Raw genomic sequence first — 21,742 nt, forward strand, 5'->3', positions numbered from 1 at the left:
ATCCATCAAACAATCTTTCAAGCCAATAGTCCAGGCTATTAAGTATATTATCCTCCAAAAGAATATTTGATTCTGTATCGGATTCTTCAGAGTATCCTCCTTCAAGGAACGTCCCGACCTCAGGATCCTCCTTTGTGTTCACAAGTATTTTTGTTATTTTAAGTATTCTCTGAAATTGAAAAGAGTTACCATAGATTAAATCTCGATCATCTTTATACGTAAATATTAACAAATATGTACTAAGGACCATAGAAATCTTGTTCAACCCAAATCCAACGTAATCTGTGCGGACTCCTTTTTTTAATTTTTAACAATAAACTTTAGATCAATGGTCAAAAGGTAAGCCTGTAACACTTAGATAACTATCGAACTATTGTACTTGTTAAAAAATATGTAACAGGTTGAAGTTAGTGTTTTAACCCTACAAAGTAGACTAAAAGAGTAAATGTCGACCTAGCCATGTCTGCCTGTCTGTTCGACCTTATAAACTGAGATTTCGGAAACTGTAAGAACTAAAACGCCCAGAAACCGATATTGAAAAGATATACAGATATTGTAAAAGTTTGTTCAACCTTCTGCTTGTGAAATTTCTTATGCTGCCGATTTTCTGTATGAATTTATCTCCATTCCTCTCGCACTCTATTGAGTTTGCTAATTATTTATTGCAGTTTGGTTTTAATTTTTTAATGAATGGATCGATTAGAATAATTTTTGGCATGTTGATTGGTATTGATAATAAAAATAACAACTCATTTAAATTCTAACCACATTTTTGAAAAAGGTGGGCTCTAAACGAGTTTAAGCGGTTTTGGCGAATGTGGGAGTAACAGAGGGCTTGGCACCCTGCTGAATCAAACTTTCGCTGCGCAGGAAGCCCAAGAATCTACATGTCAAGTACCAAAATTCTAGCTCTTACAGTTTCCGAGATCACAGCGTTCATATGGGCGGACGGACAGACGGACATGACTATATCGAATCGGGTAGTGATGCTGATTAAGAATTTATATACTTTATGGGGTCGGAAACGCTTCCTTCTACTTGTTACATACTTTCCGACTTATATAGTATACCCTTTTACTGTAGGAGTAAAAAGTATAATAATAATTTTTCTTGTCTCTTTTCCACGTTTTCTCTTTACTCAGTTGAGTTTTAGTCCCTTTCCCCAATCGCCTTTGCTCCTTTGCAATATTACCCTTATGTCACCTTGACCAGTTCCCAGCTTTTTCTCGTTAGCGAATCGTCGTTATCCAAACGAAATTAAATTATTATTGACGGAGACAGGTCTGAGGAAAGCCGTGAACCGCATTTAGGGTAAGAGCTAAAGTTGAGCGGGCTCCATAGTCCAGTAACTTCAGCTTTGGGAAAACCACAACCAATCGAATCAAGGAAATTACTCTGCCCAATATGCAGAATGTTGTAATGGTGACGATCCAAATTTAATATTATTAATTAAAATAACAGTTCAGACATATTTGTATTGTTTGTGTTTAACCGAAGTAGACACTTCTGGATCACGCCGCGGCACAAGGGGGTAGTAAGCACTTGAGATAGTGTAGTATTACGAGCCGTATTCCCGGAAGTAGGAAGTTATAATTGCGATGTTATAAGTTGCGTTGATAGTTTTAATAAAATAAATTTAAATTTATAAAAATTATATGCTCATATACTATTCGGAGCACGGAAGTTTAGTATAATGAAAAGTGCCACGAGTTTTATTTTATAATAGTTGAGGTTTACAGTTTGCGTAGTGTACTTGGCGGGTGAATGTACTGTCGAGTTTACGTAATTGGCTCGGGTGACACTGCAGAATGTGTTGACCGCTTGGCGGGTGAATGTACCGCCCCGTTTGCATAGTTGGCTTAGCTGACACTGCAGAATGTGTTGACCGCTTGGCGGGTGCCGTAGAGTCGAGTCATGCGTTGACACTAAATTTAATATGCTGATCAGAACTTCTCATCTGAAGTGGTTGCCACTGGGCGCCTGGTACTATTTCCAACTTGGCTATTGCGTGATTTGTTGGGTGCCGGTTTTGTTAGGTAACATTGGTTCAGAAAACCATAGTAGTAAAGACTTAGAAGCTATATTCTTAGAAATATAACTAGCCGTTAAATGCAGTAGACTTTCGAACAGTGGCACCGTGTAAGCATTATCGGAGTGTCTTCAGGAATCTTACTCATGACCAACATAGACATAGTGTGACCACGACCGCCACCATCTCCGAGTAACAAATTGCAAGGAGATATCTCAGCCGCAGAGCAAATTCAGGTGCTACAGTCACTTGCATTAGCGGCGACGCTGTGACAGCACTTAACAATCACCCTCAAAAGCTTAACTGTTTAGGGTACATAGGAACAGCAAATAATTCAGAGTGTTACAGGACGAATCGTCATGAAGATCAAGTATCGTGGACAGCCGAACCTAGTAGAGTTCTTCATCACCTTTATCTAAAACAGGACGTTAAAATAGGTATAGATTATTGGATGAAATTTGGGGTAGTCGAAAAAATCACGGATGACTAAAGATCAGTTACAGTATTAGATGTAGTTCGCAAAGAGTGTCATGACTCAACCAAGAAGCAATCAGCCAATTGGAACAATTCTATATATGATTTTGTGAAGTCGGAAACTTTCGCTACGTCGGCAGAATGCTAATGTTTTGGCATACTGACTGTCTGGATCCAAAATGTTTTGACGGAAAGTGCTGTGATATATAATGCTATGTTTTACTATTGTTAATGCGATAATAATTGTATTATGTTGGTGTATGCGCCTAAATATACTTGGGAAGAATTTATCCATAGTGACTAAGCGTACCAAGTACACTTCCCGTACAGTGGCTGAATGAATACATTATGTAGTGTGGTTCACGTACAATTTAAGCGACCGATTTATTTTTTGACTTTAAATGTGCTTCAGTTATAAACATTTATTTTACATAGGTACTTTTAGGCTTATTACTTTGTAGTAAAGTCTGGACAATAATTTATGTAGTATTTTTGTGTTCTCCCATCAAACAATCTTTCAAGCCAATAGTCCAGGCTATTAAGTAAATTATCCTCCAAAAGAATATTTGATTCTGTATCAGATTCTTCAGAGTATCCTCCTTCAAGGAACGTCCCGACCTCAGGATCCTCCTTTGTGTTCACAAGTATTTTTGTTATTTTAAGTATTCTCTGAAATTGAAAAAGAGTTACCATAGATTAAAAATCGTTCATCTTTATACGTAAATATTAGAAAATATGTACTAAGGACCATAGAAATCTTGTTCAACCTAATTCCAACGTAATCTGTGCCTTGTTTTAATTTTTTAACAATAAAATTTAGATCAAAGGTCAAAAGGTAATCTTACTCATGACCAACATAGACATAGTGTGACCACGACCGCCACCATCTCCGAGTAACAAATTGCAAGGAGATATCTCAGCCGCAGAGCAAATTCATAACGCTGTCGATCAACAGTTCACTAGGACAGGGGTTGAGGAAACGGACAATGAAAAGAGATTAATAGTGTGCTACGTTCTGACCTCCGTCCTTTTAACACAGTTAGCAACAATGCAGCTAGGCAACAGTACAAAATCTAATTCCTAGACCAGGTCCTAGGAAATACCAAGCCAGCGGTGTAAGCAACAGGTCGAACGTTGCAGTGGATCTGGTTTGAAGCCGCTCGATATGGTCTTCACACCGGAGAATTCCTCTATCAAATTTTGTCTTAAGCGCAACCGAATCTGAACGCAGATCAGAACATTTTAAGTGATCATCTGGCCACTGAATGGTATTGGAAGTTTCATAGGGCGAGTTCCAACTTCATCCGGTCAAAGTTTTGCGAAGAGTTTCTTAAGAAATTTGAAGACATTGACACGGACATGGGAATCGATTAATAGCAAGCGGCAAGGCAGCAAAGAACTGTTTTTCGCGGTTACGAGAAGAGTAACGAACAATTTTGTAAACAAGTCAAAGTGCAGTAGTTTTGGGTCTAGACCATTCGTATCCCAGTTAGATAAAGAGGTGGAGGAGATGCAGACCGATGATGTCGCCTCAATACAGCGGAAGCCACGTAAATTCTGGAATTGTGAGGGTCCAGGTTTCCGATACAGGGAATGTCTTTAGAGCCAGCGGCACATCTTTTGTTTTAGATGCGGTGCCATGAGTGTTTTGGGCTAAAGTGACAAACTTGTAGTCCGGAAATACGGCTGCCCGCACCCAGCGGACACCCTGCTGCCGCATCCAAAACAGTGGGTCGCGCTACCCAAACTGAGTCGGTTTTCAACGACCGACCAGAAAGCACTACCGAGCACTTGCCATTCTAGTACCGACTTGCTCGATATACGTAAGCGAGGAATCGGATATTTGGGGATGTGCACAGCTATGGCTATGACGGTAGAACTCGAAGATCATCGACACGAGTCAGAATTCTTTGGAAGCGAGTTAGCGGCAGCTGCAAAAGACTAATTTCACCCATATTTATCAGATTCAGGTGCTACAGTCACTTGTATTAGCGGCGACGCTGCGACAGCATTTAACAATCACCCTCAAAAGCTTAACTGTTTAGGGTACATAGGAACAGCAAATAATTCAGAGTGTTACAGGACGAATCTTCATTAATATCAAGTATCGTGGACAGTCGAACCTTATAGAGTTCTTCATCACCTTTATCTAAAAAAGGACGTTAATTTAGGTATATATTATTGGATGAAATTTGGGGTAGTCGAAAAAATCACGGATGACTAAAGATCAGTTACAGTATTAGATGTAGGTCCCAAAGAGTGTCATGACTCAACCAAAAAGCAATCAGCCTATTGGAACAATTCTATTGTACGAGAAAGAATGCTTAGGGCGTCTCCTTTTGATAGATCCCATATAGATGTGCAATTCTCGTCCGGTGAAGCAGAGGCATTGGCCAGTTTCGCCAAAGAAAGAAAGGGTTTTGTTTGCCGAAATCGAGAACATGCTGGCAATGGATTGTTACGATGAGTGTAGGAGTCCATGGAGTAGTAAATGCGGTCTTGTCTAGCGAGGAGAAAAAACTCGGCTTTATACCTTCTTTAGGTGTATGGAATTCTTACCAGGCTGCCTCCAGCTACCGGTCAAGACATCAAGCACGCTTTATGGCAGATAGTAGTAGTCTCGCCCGACCTTTCTGTTCTCTCTGACGACTTTGAGTCGCATAATGCAACAGACAAAATATCGGCGCTCAGAGATTTTTCGAAGCCTGTCACGACCAAAGAACTCTGATGATTTCTAGGTCCCACCTAATGGATATGTTAGCGGAGAACTACTCATGCATATTTTGAGCTTTAACCTATTTATTGAAGAAGAGCAGCGAGAACAGTCTAACGACTTCGCCAGTCTTACGTATGTCTGATTTCTCGAAACAACTTTTTCTTCTTTGCGACACCGGTCTGCACGGCATCGTCTGTGTGTTAACACAAGCAGATGAAGAACGAACCGAGTTTCCTATCGCTTATAGGTCCGAGAAACTCTCGAAAGCCCAGGAAAACTATTCGGTAACTGAATTGGAATCGAGGGGCAAGACTTCGTAGTAGTTACCGACCATGCTCTGCTGCAGTGGCTAATGAAACAGAAAGATTTATCTGGGATGTTTTCTTTCGAGATTAAATACAGAAAAGGGATTCAGAATGTCATAGCCAACATGTTCTATAGGATAGTCGTCCTAGTAGTCAGTAAGAGCAAGATCTTGGCCCTATAATCGATTAGATTTGTTTAAGTAAGTACAAGACAGCCAGTCGAGACTACCAACTTGCGGGTGGATAAGGGGTATGTCTATAAGCGAGTAGAAGGCTCGGAAGGCAGTTATCAATAGTATTATTTATAGTGATCCCCTGACATAGGCAGGGTACGAATGGCGCAGAAGCTTAAGCATTTTTTTTGGTCGGATATGTAAGTCCACAAATGGTGCTAACTTTATATAAAGACCTCACAATGACGTCAGACAGACTATTTAAAAAGTTGTTTATGGATCTATTAGGCCGATATCCGAGGTCTATGGACGGATATATCGGGTTATTGATTATAGGTGACCACATGTCAATCTTCCGTTGTAATGAACAACTGAGCTTGATAAGCGGGTAATTGTGGGCAAACTTCCATCGCAGCGCAGGTTGCTCCTCTTACTACCATTGCTTCGGTCAGAACATGATGCTAAACGTTAAAAATTACGACCTTTTTCGTAAGCCGGACTTATCGCAAGTTGATGTGGCGTTATACTATGAATTCCTTCAAAGTTCGAAAGTTCAACTTACGAAGTCGAAGCAAATAGCTGAGAGTTGGTAAATCGGTTTTTGCTGAACATTTTGCTTGAACCAATGTGGTCAAGAAATTCAATAGCAAATTCTTTATTGCAAATATTCTATACCGCTCGCACGGCATGCATCACACAGCAGCGTCGTTAGTTTTCGTCTCTGCACTTTCTACTTAGATTGCTGAAAGCAAGGGCAGCCATGTAGGCAAAACTCTGCGTGCAGCTCGCTCAATTGATTTTTTCTCGCTTAGGCCAACAGACGTGCGCCGAAGACCCAGACAAGTTTATTTCTAACAAGTCCAAGCGTTATAACAGTGTGACGAATCCCAATGAAATTTCGTGAAGTATTGTCCAGAAGTAAGCGCTGTGAAACCATATCCTGAGGTGAATTTTGTTGTTATTTCTCAAGAACTGATCGGCTAATTTCCGATATGATTTTCGGAATCCACCCCCAATCGATCTTCCACTCGACGCAACGCCATGGGCGTGCTCATTACTTCGCTGCCAACATAGCTTGGTCGGCGGTAACATTTTGTAGTTTTTTGTATACTCTTACAGAGGGTATAATGATTTCAGTCAGAAGTTCGCAACGCAGTAAAGGAGACGTTTCCGACTCATACGTATTCTTAATTTCTATTCAATGTAAAAATATTATAACTTTGGTGTTTTATGACATATTAACTTCAACTCTTTGGATTATAACTCGTTTAATATTTCAGAATTTCGAATAAAACTAAATTTTAAAAAATCAGTCATCAAATAGCTGCCGTAGAAAGGATCCTTTAAATTTGGTTTATTTATGATAGTTCAATTTAATGGAACAATATCTTTACATTTCTGTAATTTGGTTTTAATTTTCCTAAGATCGGAAAGCTTTGTACATACAATGTAGAACGACCTGCGATGGTATATAAACTTCGGCTCATGAAGTTAGCTTCCTTTCTTGTTTTATTTAACTTTCTTACTGTTAAAATAGTAGCTCTAAGTTCGCTCAAAAAGGTGGAAAGCTACCTCTACAAGCGGGGAGTGCGTTGAGCTAAATTTGTTAAATAAATGAAAATTATTCTGTCTATACCGCAACGAAAGGATAGTTCCTTGTAGTTCCTTTTGTTTAATGGATCGTAACGTGAGCAACAGATCGCTAAAGGGGTATTAAAAAGAAACAGAAATTAGATAACGAAATGTAAAAGTTACCCACTCTGTACGGAATAGGGAGCAAGCAACATCTAAGTCTCCCTAGTCCTAGTCCAAGTCTCTTTTGGTTGTCTGCTCTTTTTTTGTAGCGTTAACTAAACAGCGAATTACAAAATCTTTAGGTACATTTTGTTTGGGTTTTTTGCGCGACGGGCATAGATGTTTATTCGTACACTTGGAAATAAGAACACCTTAAGCCTAACTTAACTTAAGCGCTCCAGAGCGGAGCGGAGACTTAGGGGAGAGATGGAGAGGGAGAGCGGACGGCAGTGCGAGCGCGCGAGATGAAGACACCTGGATAAAAACTGCCGCTCGACACTGCCTCCTGAAATTAAACGCCCTTTTTGACGTGAACATAAAAACTGTAGGAGCCACAGTTTTGGGCGGCTTGTGGGCGTTAGAGTGGGCGTGGCACTCTGCTGAAAGAAACTTGCGCTGCGTAAGAAGCTCAGGAATCAGCACGCCTAATCTCAATAGCCTAGCTCTTCCGAGATCTCAGCGTTCATCCGGACGGACAGACAGACGGACAGACGGACATGGCTAGATCGACTCGGCTAGTGATCCTGATCAAGAATATATACTCGTATACTTTATGGGGTCGGAAACGCTTCCTTCTGCCTGTTACATACTTTCCGACGAATCTAGTATACCCTTTTACTCTACTAGTAACGGGTATAAAAATGGTCTAGAACGATAAAAATTCCAACGTTCCTGCTTCTTGATCTAGGGTATGGTTCAATGAAGTCTACGAACAATCTTTGACTTTCCGGCGCTTTTCCTAATTGCGGTCGCTGTACATAATTCGACGCTTTTGTCGTTTTGCACACTTCGCAAGCGTTAATGTATGCCTCTACATCTGGCACCAGGCCAGGCTAAAAATAATAACGCCTCCCTTTTTCGATGGTCTTATGTATGCCACCGTGCTCTCTTAAGGATTTCAGGCACCAGTTCCTTTTGGCCCAAACTTTCGACACCACCCACACAAGCCCATAAAACTTCTCAAGCTTCATAGACTGTAAGGTATCGTAAAATTTTTAATTGCTGCCACCTTTTCGGGATCCGTCCGGATTCCACCGTCGCCTATGATGTGCCCTAAATATCGAACGCGTAGCATACAGAAATGACTTTTACCAATATTTAGAGTCAAACCGGCACGCTTTATTTGCAAGGCCAATTCTCGAAGTACTTCGAGGTGCCGTTAAAATGTGGAGGAAACTACTAATAAATCGTGAATATAAATAAACACCTCATTGCTGAGACGGGCTGGTACCACTTTATACATTAGTCGGGACATTGTGCTTCTGGCGTTACAAAGCCCGAACGGCATGACCTTAAATTGGTAGAGAGGTCTGCCTGGGACCGTGAAAGCTGTTTTGTCGCGGAATGATTCTCTAAAGGCACCTGCCAATAAGCGTTCTTTAGATCCTAACTTGAGATATACTCAGCTCTTGGCAACCGACTTAGGATCCCACTGATTTGAGGAAGTGGGTAAGAATCTTTCTCTGTGAAACTGTTCACCTTCCTACAGTCCAAACAAATCCTTACTTTGCCAGGTTTGGTTACCATTACGAAGGGGATGACCATAAACTTTTGGATTCTTCTATTACTCCCAATGCTAGCATTCGGTCGATTTCGGCGTACATGGCCTTTTCGACCCACATCAATCGAATGCGATATCAGGTTGGTCCTACCGATCCCTTCTTGCTTGAATGACGGAAACAATTTATTACATTCGCTAGCTTGGTTCGATCGCTCTCAGAAAATTAATGCTGATCAACTTCCGGTTTAGCGTTACTTTTCGATGATTCTAATTCAGAAACGCATAAACTTTAAGGAAGCAAACCATACAGTCTCCAGAAATCTATACCCAGATATAAATCCTGCTTCAGCGAGGGTACCACATGAAGCTTTACGGTATTTTTTTTTGTTGCCGTATGCTATTTCGACTTTCAAATGGGCCAGTATCTGCTGCCATCTTCCAGCTGCCGTGGTAGCATGACCTTTTATCTTTTTATAATCACCGCTAGCTTTTATCTCCTCGGCTAACATCCCACCAACACAACTAATCGAAGCTCCAGAGTCTAATAAGCCATAGACAGTAGATCGAGGATCCTTCTGCCCCGCCGGAAGTGATTAATGTACTGGACCCCAATGTTGCGTATCCTTATGATCTCCCAATACGCCTTTATCCGACGGGAACTTCGGGATTGACGTCTCTTTAAGTCTTATTGAAAGTTGAATTCCTTCAACTTCATTAAGTCAGGTATTTTACTATGACGTAAAGACTTAATAGCAGGGTTTGTTCGTCTGGTTTGGGGAGTGCTGCAACCATAGCTGCCTCCTCTATTGGTCGGACATCGTTGCTTGGCTCCGAACGGCATTCGAGGGTTTCTGTTTGACAAGCGACCTCCGACGTGCCGGGTTTTGAGTTTTTTGAGGACTTGCTATAATTAGGTTTATAGGTACTGGTACCTCTGTCCTTCTTTGCGGTAATTCCAACATGTCAGTGCAAGCGCAGAGATATCCCCTTCATTTTCAGATTTCGTTTCACGAAGACTTTCTGGGGTTTCAGCAAACTCTGAAACGTCGCGCTTAAATGGCGTGTCTCGAATGTACCCCTGGCATCGCTTAGCATCAGCCAAAAAAACTTCGCGCCTTCGACAAATTTCTCTCAAGTCTGAAACTGTTTTAATGTACAGATTCAGGAGCTCATGCCTTATTTTAGTACGTAAATTGTTCTTAAGGACTCTACCAGCTTGTTCGGCGCCCACGGTTGCTCTAGCTGATCGACTAAAGGCGTCTGTCTCGAAGTTATCTTTTCCCTTTAGATACCGACTGTGATGGTCGAAATGTTTAATTGCCCAATGAATTGCTGTTAGTTCCTGTTCTGTAGTGCTTTTATTGCTTTCAGCTTTTGTAAATGAAAGTGATGCATATGCCATCGGGAGTTGGAGTCCGTTATGGTTTTAAGTTAACACCGCTCTACATGCTTGTTTCAGGATATTGTTCTATAAGTTTATCTTTTAAATATTGGAATGAATTTTTGCATTCGGATGACCATTCAAATGAAACATTCTTTTTACATAATCTAGTTATGTGCCGTGAATAGTCGGCGAAGTTTTTAATGAAACGTCTATAATAATTGCAAAATGCTAGCGCTATCTGCATAATGTGGGACTGGATAGTTTCTTATGACGTTATTGCTTGTCATCCGGTAAGATTACTTTGTCTACCCATTTATGACCGAGGAAAGTCACTTCATGCATAAAAAATGAACATTTTTGTGGATATTGTTATATCCGTTACTCGTAGAGTAAAAGGGTATACTAGATTCGTCGGAAAGTATGTAACAGGCAGAAGGAAGCGTTTCCGACCCCATAAAGTATATATATTCTTGATCAGGATCACTAGCCGAGTCGATCTAGCCATGTCCGCATGTCCGTCCGTCCGGATGATCGCTGCGATCTCGGAAACTATAATAGCTAGGCTATTGGGATTTGGCATGCAGATTCCTGAGCTTCTTACGCAGCGCAAGTTTGTTTCAGCAAAGTCCCACCTCAACGCCTACAAACCAACTTGGATATTGCGTGATTTGTTGGGTGCCGGTTTTGTTAGGTAACATTGGTTCAGAAAACCATAGTAGTAAAGACTTAGAAATGCAGTAGTCTTTCGCACAGTGGCACCGTGAAGCATTATCGGAGTGTCTTCAGGAATCTTACTCATGACCAACTTGTAAGACATAGTAAGACCACGACCGCCACCATCTCCGAGTAAAAAATTGCAAGGAGATATCTCAGCCGCAGAGCAAATTCATAACGCTGGCGATCAACAGTTCACTAGGCCCGCAGGCACTAAGGGAGAAAGGGGTTGAGGAAACGGACACTGAAAAGAGATTAATAGTGTGCTACGTTCTGACCTCCGTCCTTTTAACACATTTAGCAACAATGCAGCTAGGCAACAGTACAAAATCTAATTCCTAGACCAGGTCCATAGGAAATACCAAGCCAGCGGTGTAAGCAACAGGTCGAACGTTGCATTGGATCTGGTTTGAGGCCGCTCGAGATGGTCTTCACACCGAAGAATTCCTCTATCAAATTTTGTCTTAAGCGCAACCGAATCTGAACGCAGATCAGAACATTTTAAGTGATCATCTGGCCACTGAATGGTATTGGAAGTTTCATAGGGCGAGTTCCAACTTCATCCGGTCAAAGTTTTGCGAAGAGTTTCTTAAGAAATTTGAAGACATTGACACGGACATGGGAATCGATTAATAGCAAGCGGCAAGGCAGCAAAGAACTGTTTTTCGCGGTTACGAGAAGAGTAACGAACAATTTTGTAAACAAGTCAAAGTGCAGTAGTTTTGGGTCTAGACCATTCGTATCCCAGTTAGATAAAGAGGTGGACGAGATGCAGACTGATGATGTCGCCTCAATACAGCGGAAGCCACGTAAATTCTGGAATTGTGAGGGTCCAGGTTTCCGATACAGGGAATGTCTTTAGAGCCAGCGGTACATCTTTTGTTATAGATGAGGTGCCATTAGTGTTTTTGGGCCAAAGTGACAAACTTGTAGTCCGGAAATACGGTTTTCAACGACCGACCAGAAAGCACTACCGAGCACTTGCTATTCTAGGACCGACTTGCTCGATACACTTAAGCGAGGAATCGGATATTTGGGGATGTGCACACCTATGGCTATGACGGTAGAACTCGAAGATCATCGAGACGACCCAGAATTCTTTGGAAGCAAGTTAGCGGCAGCCGCAAAAGACTAATTTCACCCATATTTATCAGGTTCAGGTGCTACAGTCAATTGTATTAGCGGCGACGCTGCGACAGCATTTAACAATCACCCTCAAAAGCTTAACTGTTTAGGGTACATAGGAACACCAAATAGTTCAGAGTGTTACAGGACGAATCGTCATGAAGATCAAGTATCGTGGACAGACGAACCTAACAAGTTCTTCATCACCTTTATCTAAAACAGGACGTTTATTTAGGTATAGATTATTGCATGAAATTTGGGGTAGTCGAAAAAATCACGGATGACTAAAGATCAGTTACAGTATTAGATGTAGGTCGCAAAGAGTGTCATGACTCAACCAAGAAGCAATCAGCCTATTGGAACAATTCTATATATGATTTTGTGAAGTCGGAAACTTTCGCTGTGTCGGCAGAATGCTAATGTTTTGACATACTGACAGTCTGGATCCAAAATGTATTGACGGAAAGTGCTGTGATATATAATTCTTTGTTTTACTATTGTTAATGCGATAATAATTGTATTATGTTGGTGAATGCGCCTAAATATACTTGGGAAGAGTTATTTGTTAAATAAATAAATAATACTTGGGAAGAAATTATCCAAAGTGACTAAGCGTACCAAGTACACTTCCCGCACAGTGGCTGAATTGAGAATCTGTCATAATATTCCAACCCTAATGAGTGATACATCAATCGATTTCTAAATGAATACATTATGTAGTGTGGTTCACGTACAATTTAAGCGACCGATTTATTTTTTGACTTTAAATGTGCTTCAGTTATAAACATTTAATTTACATAGGTACTTTTAGGCTTATTACTTTGTAGTAAAGTCTGGCCAATAATTTATGTAGTATTTTTGTGTTCTTCCATCAAACAATCTTTCAAGCCAATAGTCCAGGCTATTAAGTATATTATCCTCCAAAAGAATATTTGATTCTGTATCGGATTCTTCAGAGTATCCTCCTTCAAGGAACGTCCCGACCTCAGGATCCTCCTTTGTGTTCACAAGTATTTTTGTTATTTTAAGTATTCTCTGAAATTGAAAAGAGTTACCATAGATTAAAACTCGATCATCTTTATACGTAAATATTAACAAATATGTACTAAGGACCATAGAAATCTTGTTCAACCCAATTCCAACGTAATCTGTGCGGACTTCTTTTTTTAATTTTTTAACAATAAACTTTAGATCAATGGTCAAAAGGTACGCCTGTAACACTTAGATAACTATCGAACTATTGTACTTGTTAAAAAATATGTAACAGGTTGAAGTTAGTGTTTTAACCCTACAAAGTAGACTAAAAGAGTAAATGTCGACCTAGCCATGTCTGCCTGTCTGTTCGACCTTATAAACTGAGATTTCGGAAACTGTAAGAACTAAAACGCCCAGAAACCGAAATTGAAAAGATATACAGATATTGTAAAAGTTTGTTCAACCTGCTGCTTGTTAAATTTCTTATGCTGCCAATTTTCTGTATGAACTTATCTCCATTCCTCTCGCACTCTATTGAGTTTGCTAATTATTTATTACAGTTTGGTTTTAATTTTTTAATGAATGGATCGATTAGAATAATTTTTGGCATGTTGATTGGTATTGATAATAAAAATAACAACTCATTTAAATTCTAACAACATTTGTGTGAAGGTGTGGGAGTAACAGAGGGCTTGGCACCCTGCTGAATCAAACTTTCGCTGCGCAGGAAGCCCAAGAATCTACATGTCAAGTACCAAAATTCTAGCTCTTACAGTTTCCGAGATCACAGCGTTCATATGGGCGGACGGACAGACGGACATGACTATATCGAATCGGGTAGTGATGCTGATTAAGAATTTATATACTTTATGGGGTCGGAAACGCTTCCTTCTACTTGTTACATACTTTCCGACTAATCTAGTATACCCTTTTCCTGTAGGAGTAAAAAGTATAATAATAATTTTTCTTGTCTCTTTTCCACGTTTTTTCTTTACTCAGTTGAGTTTTAGTCCCTTTCCCCAATCGCCTTTGCTCCTTTGCAATATTACCCTTATGTCACCTTGACCAGTTCCCAGCTTTTTCTCGTTAGCGAATCGTCGTTATCCAAACGATTTAAATTAAATTATTATTGACGGAGACCGGTCTGAGAAAAGCCGTGAACCGCATTTAGGGTAAGAGCTAAAGTTGAGCGGGGTCCATAGTCCAGTAACTTCAGCTATAGGAAAACCTCAACCAATCGAATCAAGGAAATTACTCTGCCCAATAAGCAGAATATTGTAATGGTGACGATCCAAATTTAATATTATTTATTAAAATAACAGTTCAGACATATTGGTATTGTTTGTGTCTAACCGAAGTAGACACTTCTGGGTCACGCCGCGGCACAAGGGGGTAGTAAGCACTTGAGATAGTGTAGTATTACGAGCCGTATTCCCGAAAGTAGGAAGTTATAATTGCGATGTTATAAGTTGCGTTGATAGTTTTAATAAAATAAATTTAAATTTATAAAAATTATATGCTCATATACTATTCGGAACACGGAAGTTTAGAATAATGAAAAGTGTCACGAGTTTTATTTTATAATAGTTCAGGTTTACAGTTTGCGTAGTGTACTTGGCGGGTGAATGTACCGCCCAGTTTGCATAGTTGGCTCAGCTGACACTGCAGAATGTGTTGCCAATGTGTGTGAATGTGTGCCGTAGAGTCGAGTCATGCGTTGACATTAAATTTAATATGCTGATCAGAACTTCTCATCTGAAGTGGGTGCCACTGGGCGATATCAAGGAGATATCTCAGCCGCAGAGCAAATTCATAACGCTGGCGATCAACAGTTCACTAGGACCTCAGGCACTAGGGGAGAAAGGGGTTGAGGAAACGGACAATGAAAAGAGATTACTAGGGCGAGTTCCAACTTCATCCGGTCAAAGTTTTGCGAAGAGTTTCTTAAGAAATTTGAAGACATTGACACGGACATGGTTATCTGGGAATCGATTAATAGCAAGCGGCAAAGCAGCAAAGAACTGTTTTTCGCGGTTACGAGAAGAGTAACGAACAATTTTGTAAACAAGTCAAAGTGCAGTACTTTTGGGTCTAGACCATTCGTATCCCAGTTAGATAAAGAGGTGGAGGAGATGCAGACCGATGGTCGCCTCAATACAGCGGAAGCCACGTAAATTCTGGAATTGTGAGGGTCCAGGTTTCCGATACAGAGAATGTCTTTAGAGCCAGCGGCACATCTTTTGTTATAGATGCGGTGCCATGAGTGTTTTTGGGCCAAAGTGACAAGCTTGTAGTCCGGAAATACGGCTGCCCGCACCCAGCGGACACCTTGCTGCCGCATCCAAAACAGTAGGGATACATCGCGCTACCCAAACTGAGTCGGTTTTCAACGACCGACCAGAAAGCACTACCGAGCACTTGCTATTCTAGGACCGACTTGCTCGATACACGTAAGCGAGGAATCGGATATTTGGGGATGTGCACACCTATGGCTATGACGGTAGAACTCGAAGATCATCGAGACGAGCCAGAATTCTTTGGAAGCAAGTTAGCGGCAGCCGCAAAAGACTAATTTCACCAATATTTATCAGATTCAGGTGCTACAGTCACTTGTATTAGCGGCGACGCTGCGACAGCATTTAACAATCACCGTCAAAAGCTTAACTGTTTAGGGTACATAGGAACAGCAAATAATTCAGAGTGTTACAGGACGAATCGTCATGAAGATCAAGTATCGTGGACAGACGAACCTAACAAGTTCTTCATCACCTTTATCTAAAACAGGACGTTTATTTAGGTATAGATTATTGGATGAAATTTGGGGTAGTCGAAAAAATCACGCATGACTAAAGATCAGTTACAGATGTAGGTCGCAAAGAGTGTCATGGCTCAACCAAGAAGCAATCAGCCTATTGGAACAATTCTATATATGATTTTGTGAAGTAGGAAACTTTCGCTGCGTCGGCAGAATGCTAATGTTTTGAAATACTGACAGTCTGGATCCAAAATGTATTGACGGAAAGTGCTGTGATATATAATTCTTTGTTTTACTATTGTTAATGCGATAATAATTGTATTATGTTGGTGAATGCGCCTAAATATACTTGGGAAGAGTTATTTGTTAAATAAATAAATAATACTTGGGAAGAAATTATCCAAAGTGACTAAGCGTACCAAGTACACTTCCCGCACAGTGGCTGAATTGAGAATCTGTCATAATATTCCAACCCTAATGAGTGATACACCAATCGATTTCTAAATGAATACATTATGTAGTGTGGTTCACGTACAATTTAAGCGACCGATTTATTTTTTGACTTTAAATGTGCTTCAGTTATAAACATTTAATTTACATATGTAGGTACTTTTAGGCTTATTACTTTGTAGTAAAGTCTGGCCAATAATTTATGTAGTATTTTTGTGTTCTTCCATCAAACAATCTTTCAAGCCAATAGTCCAGGCTATTAAGTATATTATCCTCCAAAAGAATATTTGATTCTGTATCGGATTCTTCAGAGTATCCTCCTTCAAGGAACGTCCCGACCTCAGGATCCTCCTTTGTGTTCACAAGTATTTTTGTTATTTTAAGTATTCTCTGAAATTGAAAAGAGTTACCATAGATTAAATCTCGATCATCTTTATACGTAAATATTAACAAATATGTACTAAGGACCATAGAAATCTTGTTCAACCCAAATCCAACGTAATCTGTGCGGACTCCTTTTTTTAATTTTTAACAATAAACTTTAGATCAATGGTCAAAAGGTAAGCCTGTAACACTTAGATAACTATCGAACTATTGTACTTGTTAAAAAATATGTAACAGGTTGAAGTTAGTGTTTTAACCCTACAAAGTAGACTAAAAGACTAAATGTCGACCAAGCCATGTCTGCCTGTCTGTTCGACCTTATAAACTGAGATTTCGGAAACTGTAAGAACTAAAACGCCCAGAAACCGATATTGAAAAGATATACAGATATTGTAAAAGTTTGTTCAACCTTCTGCTTGTGAAATTTCTTATGCTGCCGATTTTCTGTATGAATTTATCTCCATTCCTCTCGCACTCTATTGAGTTTGCTAATTATTTATTACAGTTTGGTTTTAATTTTTTAATGAATGGATCGATTAGAATAATTTTTGGCATGTTGATTGGTATTGATAATAAAAATAACAACTCATTTAAATTCTAACCACATTTTTGAAAAAGGTGGGCTCTAAACGAGTTTAAGCGGTTTTGGCGAATGTGGGAGTAACAGAGGGCTTGGCACCCTGCTGAATCAAACTTTCGCTGCGCAGGAAGCCCAAGAATCTACATGTCAAGTACCAAAATTCTAGCTCTTACAGTTTCCAAGATCACAGCGTTCATATGGGCGGACGGACAGACGGACATGACTATATCGAATCGGGTAGTGATGCTGATTAAGAATTTATATACTTTATGGGGTCGGAAACGCTTCCTTCTACTTGTTACATACTTTCCGACTTATATAGTATACCCTTTTACTGTAGGAGTAAAAAGTATAATAATAATTTTTCTTGTCTCTTTTCCACGTTTTCTCTTTACTCAGTTGAGTTTTAGTCCCTTTCCCCAATCGCCTTTGCTCCTTTGCAATATTACCCTTATGTCACCTTGACCAGTTCCCAGCTTTTTCTCGTTAGCGAATCGTCGTTATCCAAACGAAATTAAATTATTATTGACGGAGACAGGTCTGAGGAAAGCCGTGAACCGCATTTAGGGTAAGAGCTAAAGTTGAGCGGGCTCCATAGTCCAGTAACTTCAGCTTTGGGAAAACCACAACCAATCGAATCAAGGAAATTACTCTGCCCAATATGCAGAATGTTGTAATGGTGACGATCCAAATTTAATATTATTAATTAAAATAACAGTTCAGACATATTTGTATTGTTTGTGTTTAACCGAAGTAGACACTTCTGGATCACGCCGCGGCACAAGGGGGTAGTAAGCACTTGAGATAGTGTAGTATTACGAGCCGTATTCCCGGAAGTAGGAAGTTATAATTGCGATGTTATAAGTTGCGTTGATAGTTTTAATAAAATAAATTTAAATTTATAAAAATTATATGCTCATATACTATTCGGAGCACGGAAGTTTAGTATAATGAAAAGTGCCACGAGTTTTATTTTATAATAGTTGAGGTTTACAGTTTGCGTAGTGTACTTGGCGGGTGAATGTACTGTCGAGTTTACGTAATTGGCTCGGGTGACACTGCAGAATGTGTTGACCGCTTGGCGGGTGAATGTACCGCCCCGTTTGCATAGTTGGCTTAGCTGACACTGCAGAATGTGTTGACCGCTTGGCGGGTGCCGTAGAGTCGAGTCATGCGTTGACACTAAATTTAATATGCTGATCAGAACTTCTCATCTGAAGTGGTTGCCACTGGGCGCCTGGTACTATTTCCAACTTGGCTATTGCGTGATTTGTTGGGTGCCGGTTTTGTTAGGTAACATTGGTTCAGAAAACCATAGTAGTAAAGACTTAGAAGCTATATTCTTAGAAATATAACTAGCCGTTAAATGCAGTAGACTTTCGAACAGTGGCACCGTGTAAGCATTATCGGAGTGTCTTCAGGAATCTTACTCATGACCAACATAGACATAGTGTGACCACGACCGCCACCATCTCCGAGTAACAAATTGCAAGGAGATATCTCAGCCGCAGAGCAAATTCAGGTGCTACAGTCACTTGCATTAGCGGCGACGCTGTGACAGCACTTAACAATCACCCTCAAAAGCTTAACTGTTTAGGGTACATAGGAACAGCAAATAATTCAGAGTGTTACAGGACGAATCGTCATGAAGATCAAGTATCGTGGACAGCCGAACCTAGTAGAGTTCTTCATCACCTTTATCTAAAACAGGACGTTAAAATAGGTATAGATTATTGGATGAAATTTGGGGTAGTCGAAAAAATCACGGATGACTAAAGATCAGTTACAGTATTAGATGTAGTTCGCAAAGAGTGTCATGACTCAACCAAGAAGCAATCAGCCAATTGGAACAATTCTATATATGATTTTGTGAAGTCGGAAACTTTCGCTACGTCGGCAGAATGCTAATGTTTTGGCATACTGACTGTCTGGATCCAAAATGTTTTGACGGAAAGTGCTGTGATATATAATGCTATGTTTTACTATTGTTAATGCGATAATAATTGCATTATGTTGGTGTATGCGCCTAAATATACTTGGGAAGAAATTATCCATAGTGACTAAGCGTACCAAGTACACTTCCCGTACAGTGGCTGAATGAATACATTATGTAGTGTGGTTCACGTACAATTTAAGCGACCGATTTATTTTTTGACTTTAAATGTGCTTCAGTTATAAACATTTATTTTACATAGGTACTTTTAGGCTTATTACTTTGTAGTAAAGTCTGGCCAATAATTTATGTAGTATTTTTGTGTTCTCCCATCAAACAATCTTTCAAGCCAATAGTCCAGGCTATTAAGTAAATTATCCTCCAAAAGAATATTTGATTCTGTATCAGATTCTTCAGAGTATCCTCCTTCAAGGAACGTCCCGACCTCAGGATCCTCCTTTGTGTTCACAAGTATTTTTGTTATTTTAAGTATTCTCTGAAATTGAAAAAGAGTTACCATAGATTAAAAATCGTTCATCTTTATACGTAAATATTAGAAAATATGTACTAAGGACCATAGAAATCTTGTTCAACCCAATTCCAACGTAATCTGTGCGGACTGCTTGTTTTAATTTTTTAACAATAAAATTTATATCAAAGGTCAAAAGGTAATCTTACTCATGACCAACATAGACATAGTGTGACCACGACCGCCACCATCTCCGAGTAACAAATTGCAAGGAGATATCTCAGCCGCAGAGCAAATTCATAACGCTGTCGATCAACAGTTCACTAGGACAGGGGTTGAGGAAACGGACAATGAAAAGAGATTAATAGTGTGCTACGTTCTGACCTCCGTCCTTTTAACACAGTTAGCAACAATGCAGCTAGGCAACAGTACAAAATCTAATTCCTAGACCAGGTCCTAGGAAATACCAAGCCAGCGGTGTAAGCAACAGGTCGAACGTTGCAGTGGATCTGGTTTGAAGCCGCTCGATATGGTCTTCACACCGGAGAATTCCTCTATCAAATTTTGTCTTAAGCGCAACCGAATCTGAACGCAGATCAGAACATTTTAAGTGATCATCTGGCCACTGAATGGTATTGGAAGTTTCATAGGGCGAGTTCCAACTTCATCCGGTCAAAGTTTTGCGAAGAGTTTCTTAAGAAATTTGAAGACATTGACACGGACATGGGAATCGATTAATAGCAAGCGGCAAGGCAGCAAAGAACTGTTTTTCGCGGTTACGAGAAGAGTAACGAACAATTTTGTAAACAAGTCAAAGTGCAGTAGTTTTGGGTCTAGACCATTCGTATCCCAGTTAGATAAAGAGGTGGACGAGATGCAGACCGATGATGTCGCCTCAATACAGCGGAAGCCACGTAAATTCTGGAATTGTGAGGGTCCAGGTTTCCCATACAGGGAATGTCTTTAGAGCCAGCGGCACATCTTTTGTTTTAGATGCGGTGCCATGAGTGTTTTGGGCCAAAGTGACAAACTTGTAGTCCGGAAATACGGCTGCCCGCACCCAGCGGACACCCTGCTGCCGCATCCAAAACAGTAGGGATACATCGCGCTACCCAAACTGAGTCGGTTTTCAACGACCGACCAGAAAGCACTACCGAGCACTTGCCATTCTAGTACCGACTTGCTCGATATACGTAAGCGAGGAATCGGATATTTGGGGATGTGCACAGCTATGGCTATGACGGTAGAACTCGAAGATCATCGCCACGAGTCAGAATTCTTTGGAAGCGAGTTAGCGGCAGCTGCAAAAGACTAATTTCACCCATATTTATCAGATTCAGGTGCTACAGTCACTTGTATTAGCGGCGACGCTGCGACAGCATTTAACAATCACCCTCAAAAGCTTAACTGTTTAGGGTACATAGGAACAGCAAATAATTCAGAGTGTTACAGGACGAATCTTCATTAATATCAAGTATCGTGGACAGTCGAACCTTATAGAGTTCTTCATCACCTTTATCTAAAAAAGGACGTTAATTTAGGTATATATTATTGGATGAAATTTGGGGTAGTCGAAAAAATCACGGATGACTAAAGATCAGTTACAGTATTAGATGTAGGTCCCAAAGAGTGTCATGACTCAACCAAAAAGCAATCAGCCTATTGGAACAATTCTATTGTACGAGAAAGAATGCTTAGGGCGTCTCCTTTTGATAGATCCCATATAGATGTGCAATTCTCGTCCGGTGAAGCAGAGGCATTGGCCAGTTTCGCCAAAGAAAGAAAGGGTTTTGTTTGCCGAAATCGAGAACATGTTGGCAATGGATTGTTACGATGAGTGTAGGAGTCCATGGAGTAGTAAATGCGGTCTTGTCTAGCGAGGAGAAAAAACTCGGCTTTATACCTTCTTTAGGTGTATGGAATTCTTACCAGGCTGCCTCCAGCTTTCGGTCTAGACATCAAGCACGCTTTATGGCAGATA

The 21,742-nt window shown here is 40.3% G+C and overlaps 1 protein-coding gene across 1 annotated transcript in view; it reads right to left on the reverse strand.

The window, feature by feature from the left end:
• Window positions 1–16,555: 16,555 nt before the first annotated feature.
• The window catches only part of LOC119562640 (dnaJ homolog subfamily C member 16-like), a 186,848-nt gene continuing 181,661 nt past the window's right edge, over window positions 16,556–21,742 (reverse strand). Inside the window, exons 4-5 of the mRNA XM_037875867.1 lie at window positions 19,574–19,788; window positions 16,556–16,785 (exon numbers count right to left, since the gene is read on the reverse strand). Coding sequence (XP_037731795.1) covers window positions 16,770–16,785; window positions 19,574–19,788 — 231 coding nt within the window. The 3' untranslated portion in view covers window positions 16,556–16,769. The remainder of the gene's footprint in view (window positions 16,786–19,573; window positions 19,789–21,742) is intronic.

The sequence above is a fragment of the Drosophila subpulchrella genome, unplaced genomic scaffold (assembly GCF_014743375.2).
Source record: "Drosophila subpulchrella strain 33 F10 #4 breed RU33 unplaced genomic scaffold, RU_Dsub_v1.1 Primary Assembly Seq79, whole genome shotgun sequence".
NCBI classification, from domain to species: Eukaryota; Metazoa; Arthropoda; class Insecta; order Diptera; family Drosophilidae; genus Drosophila; species Drosophila subpulchrella.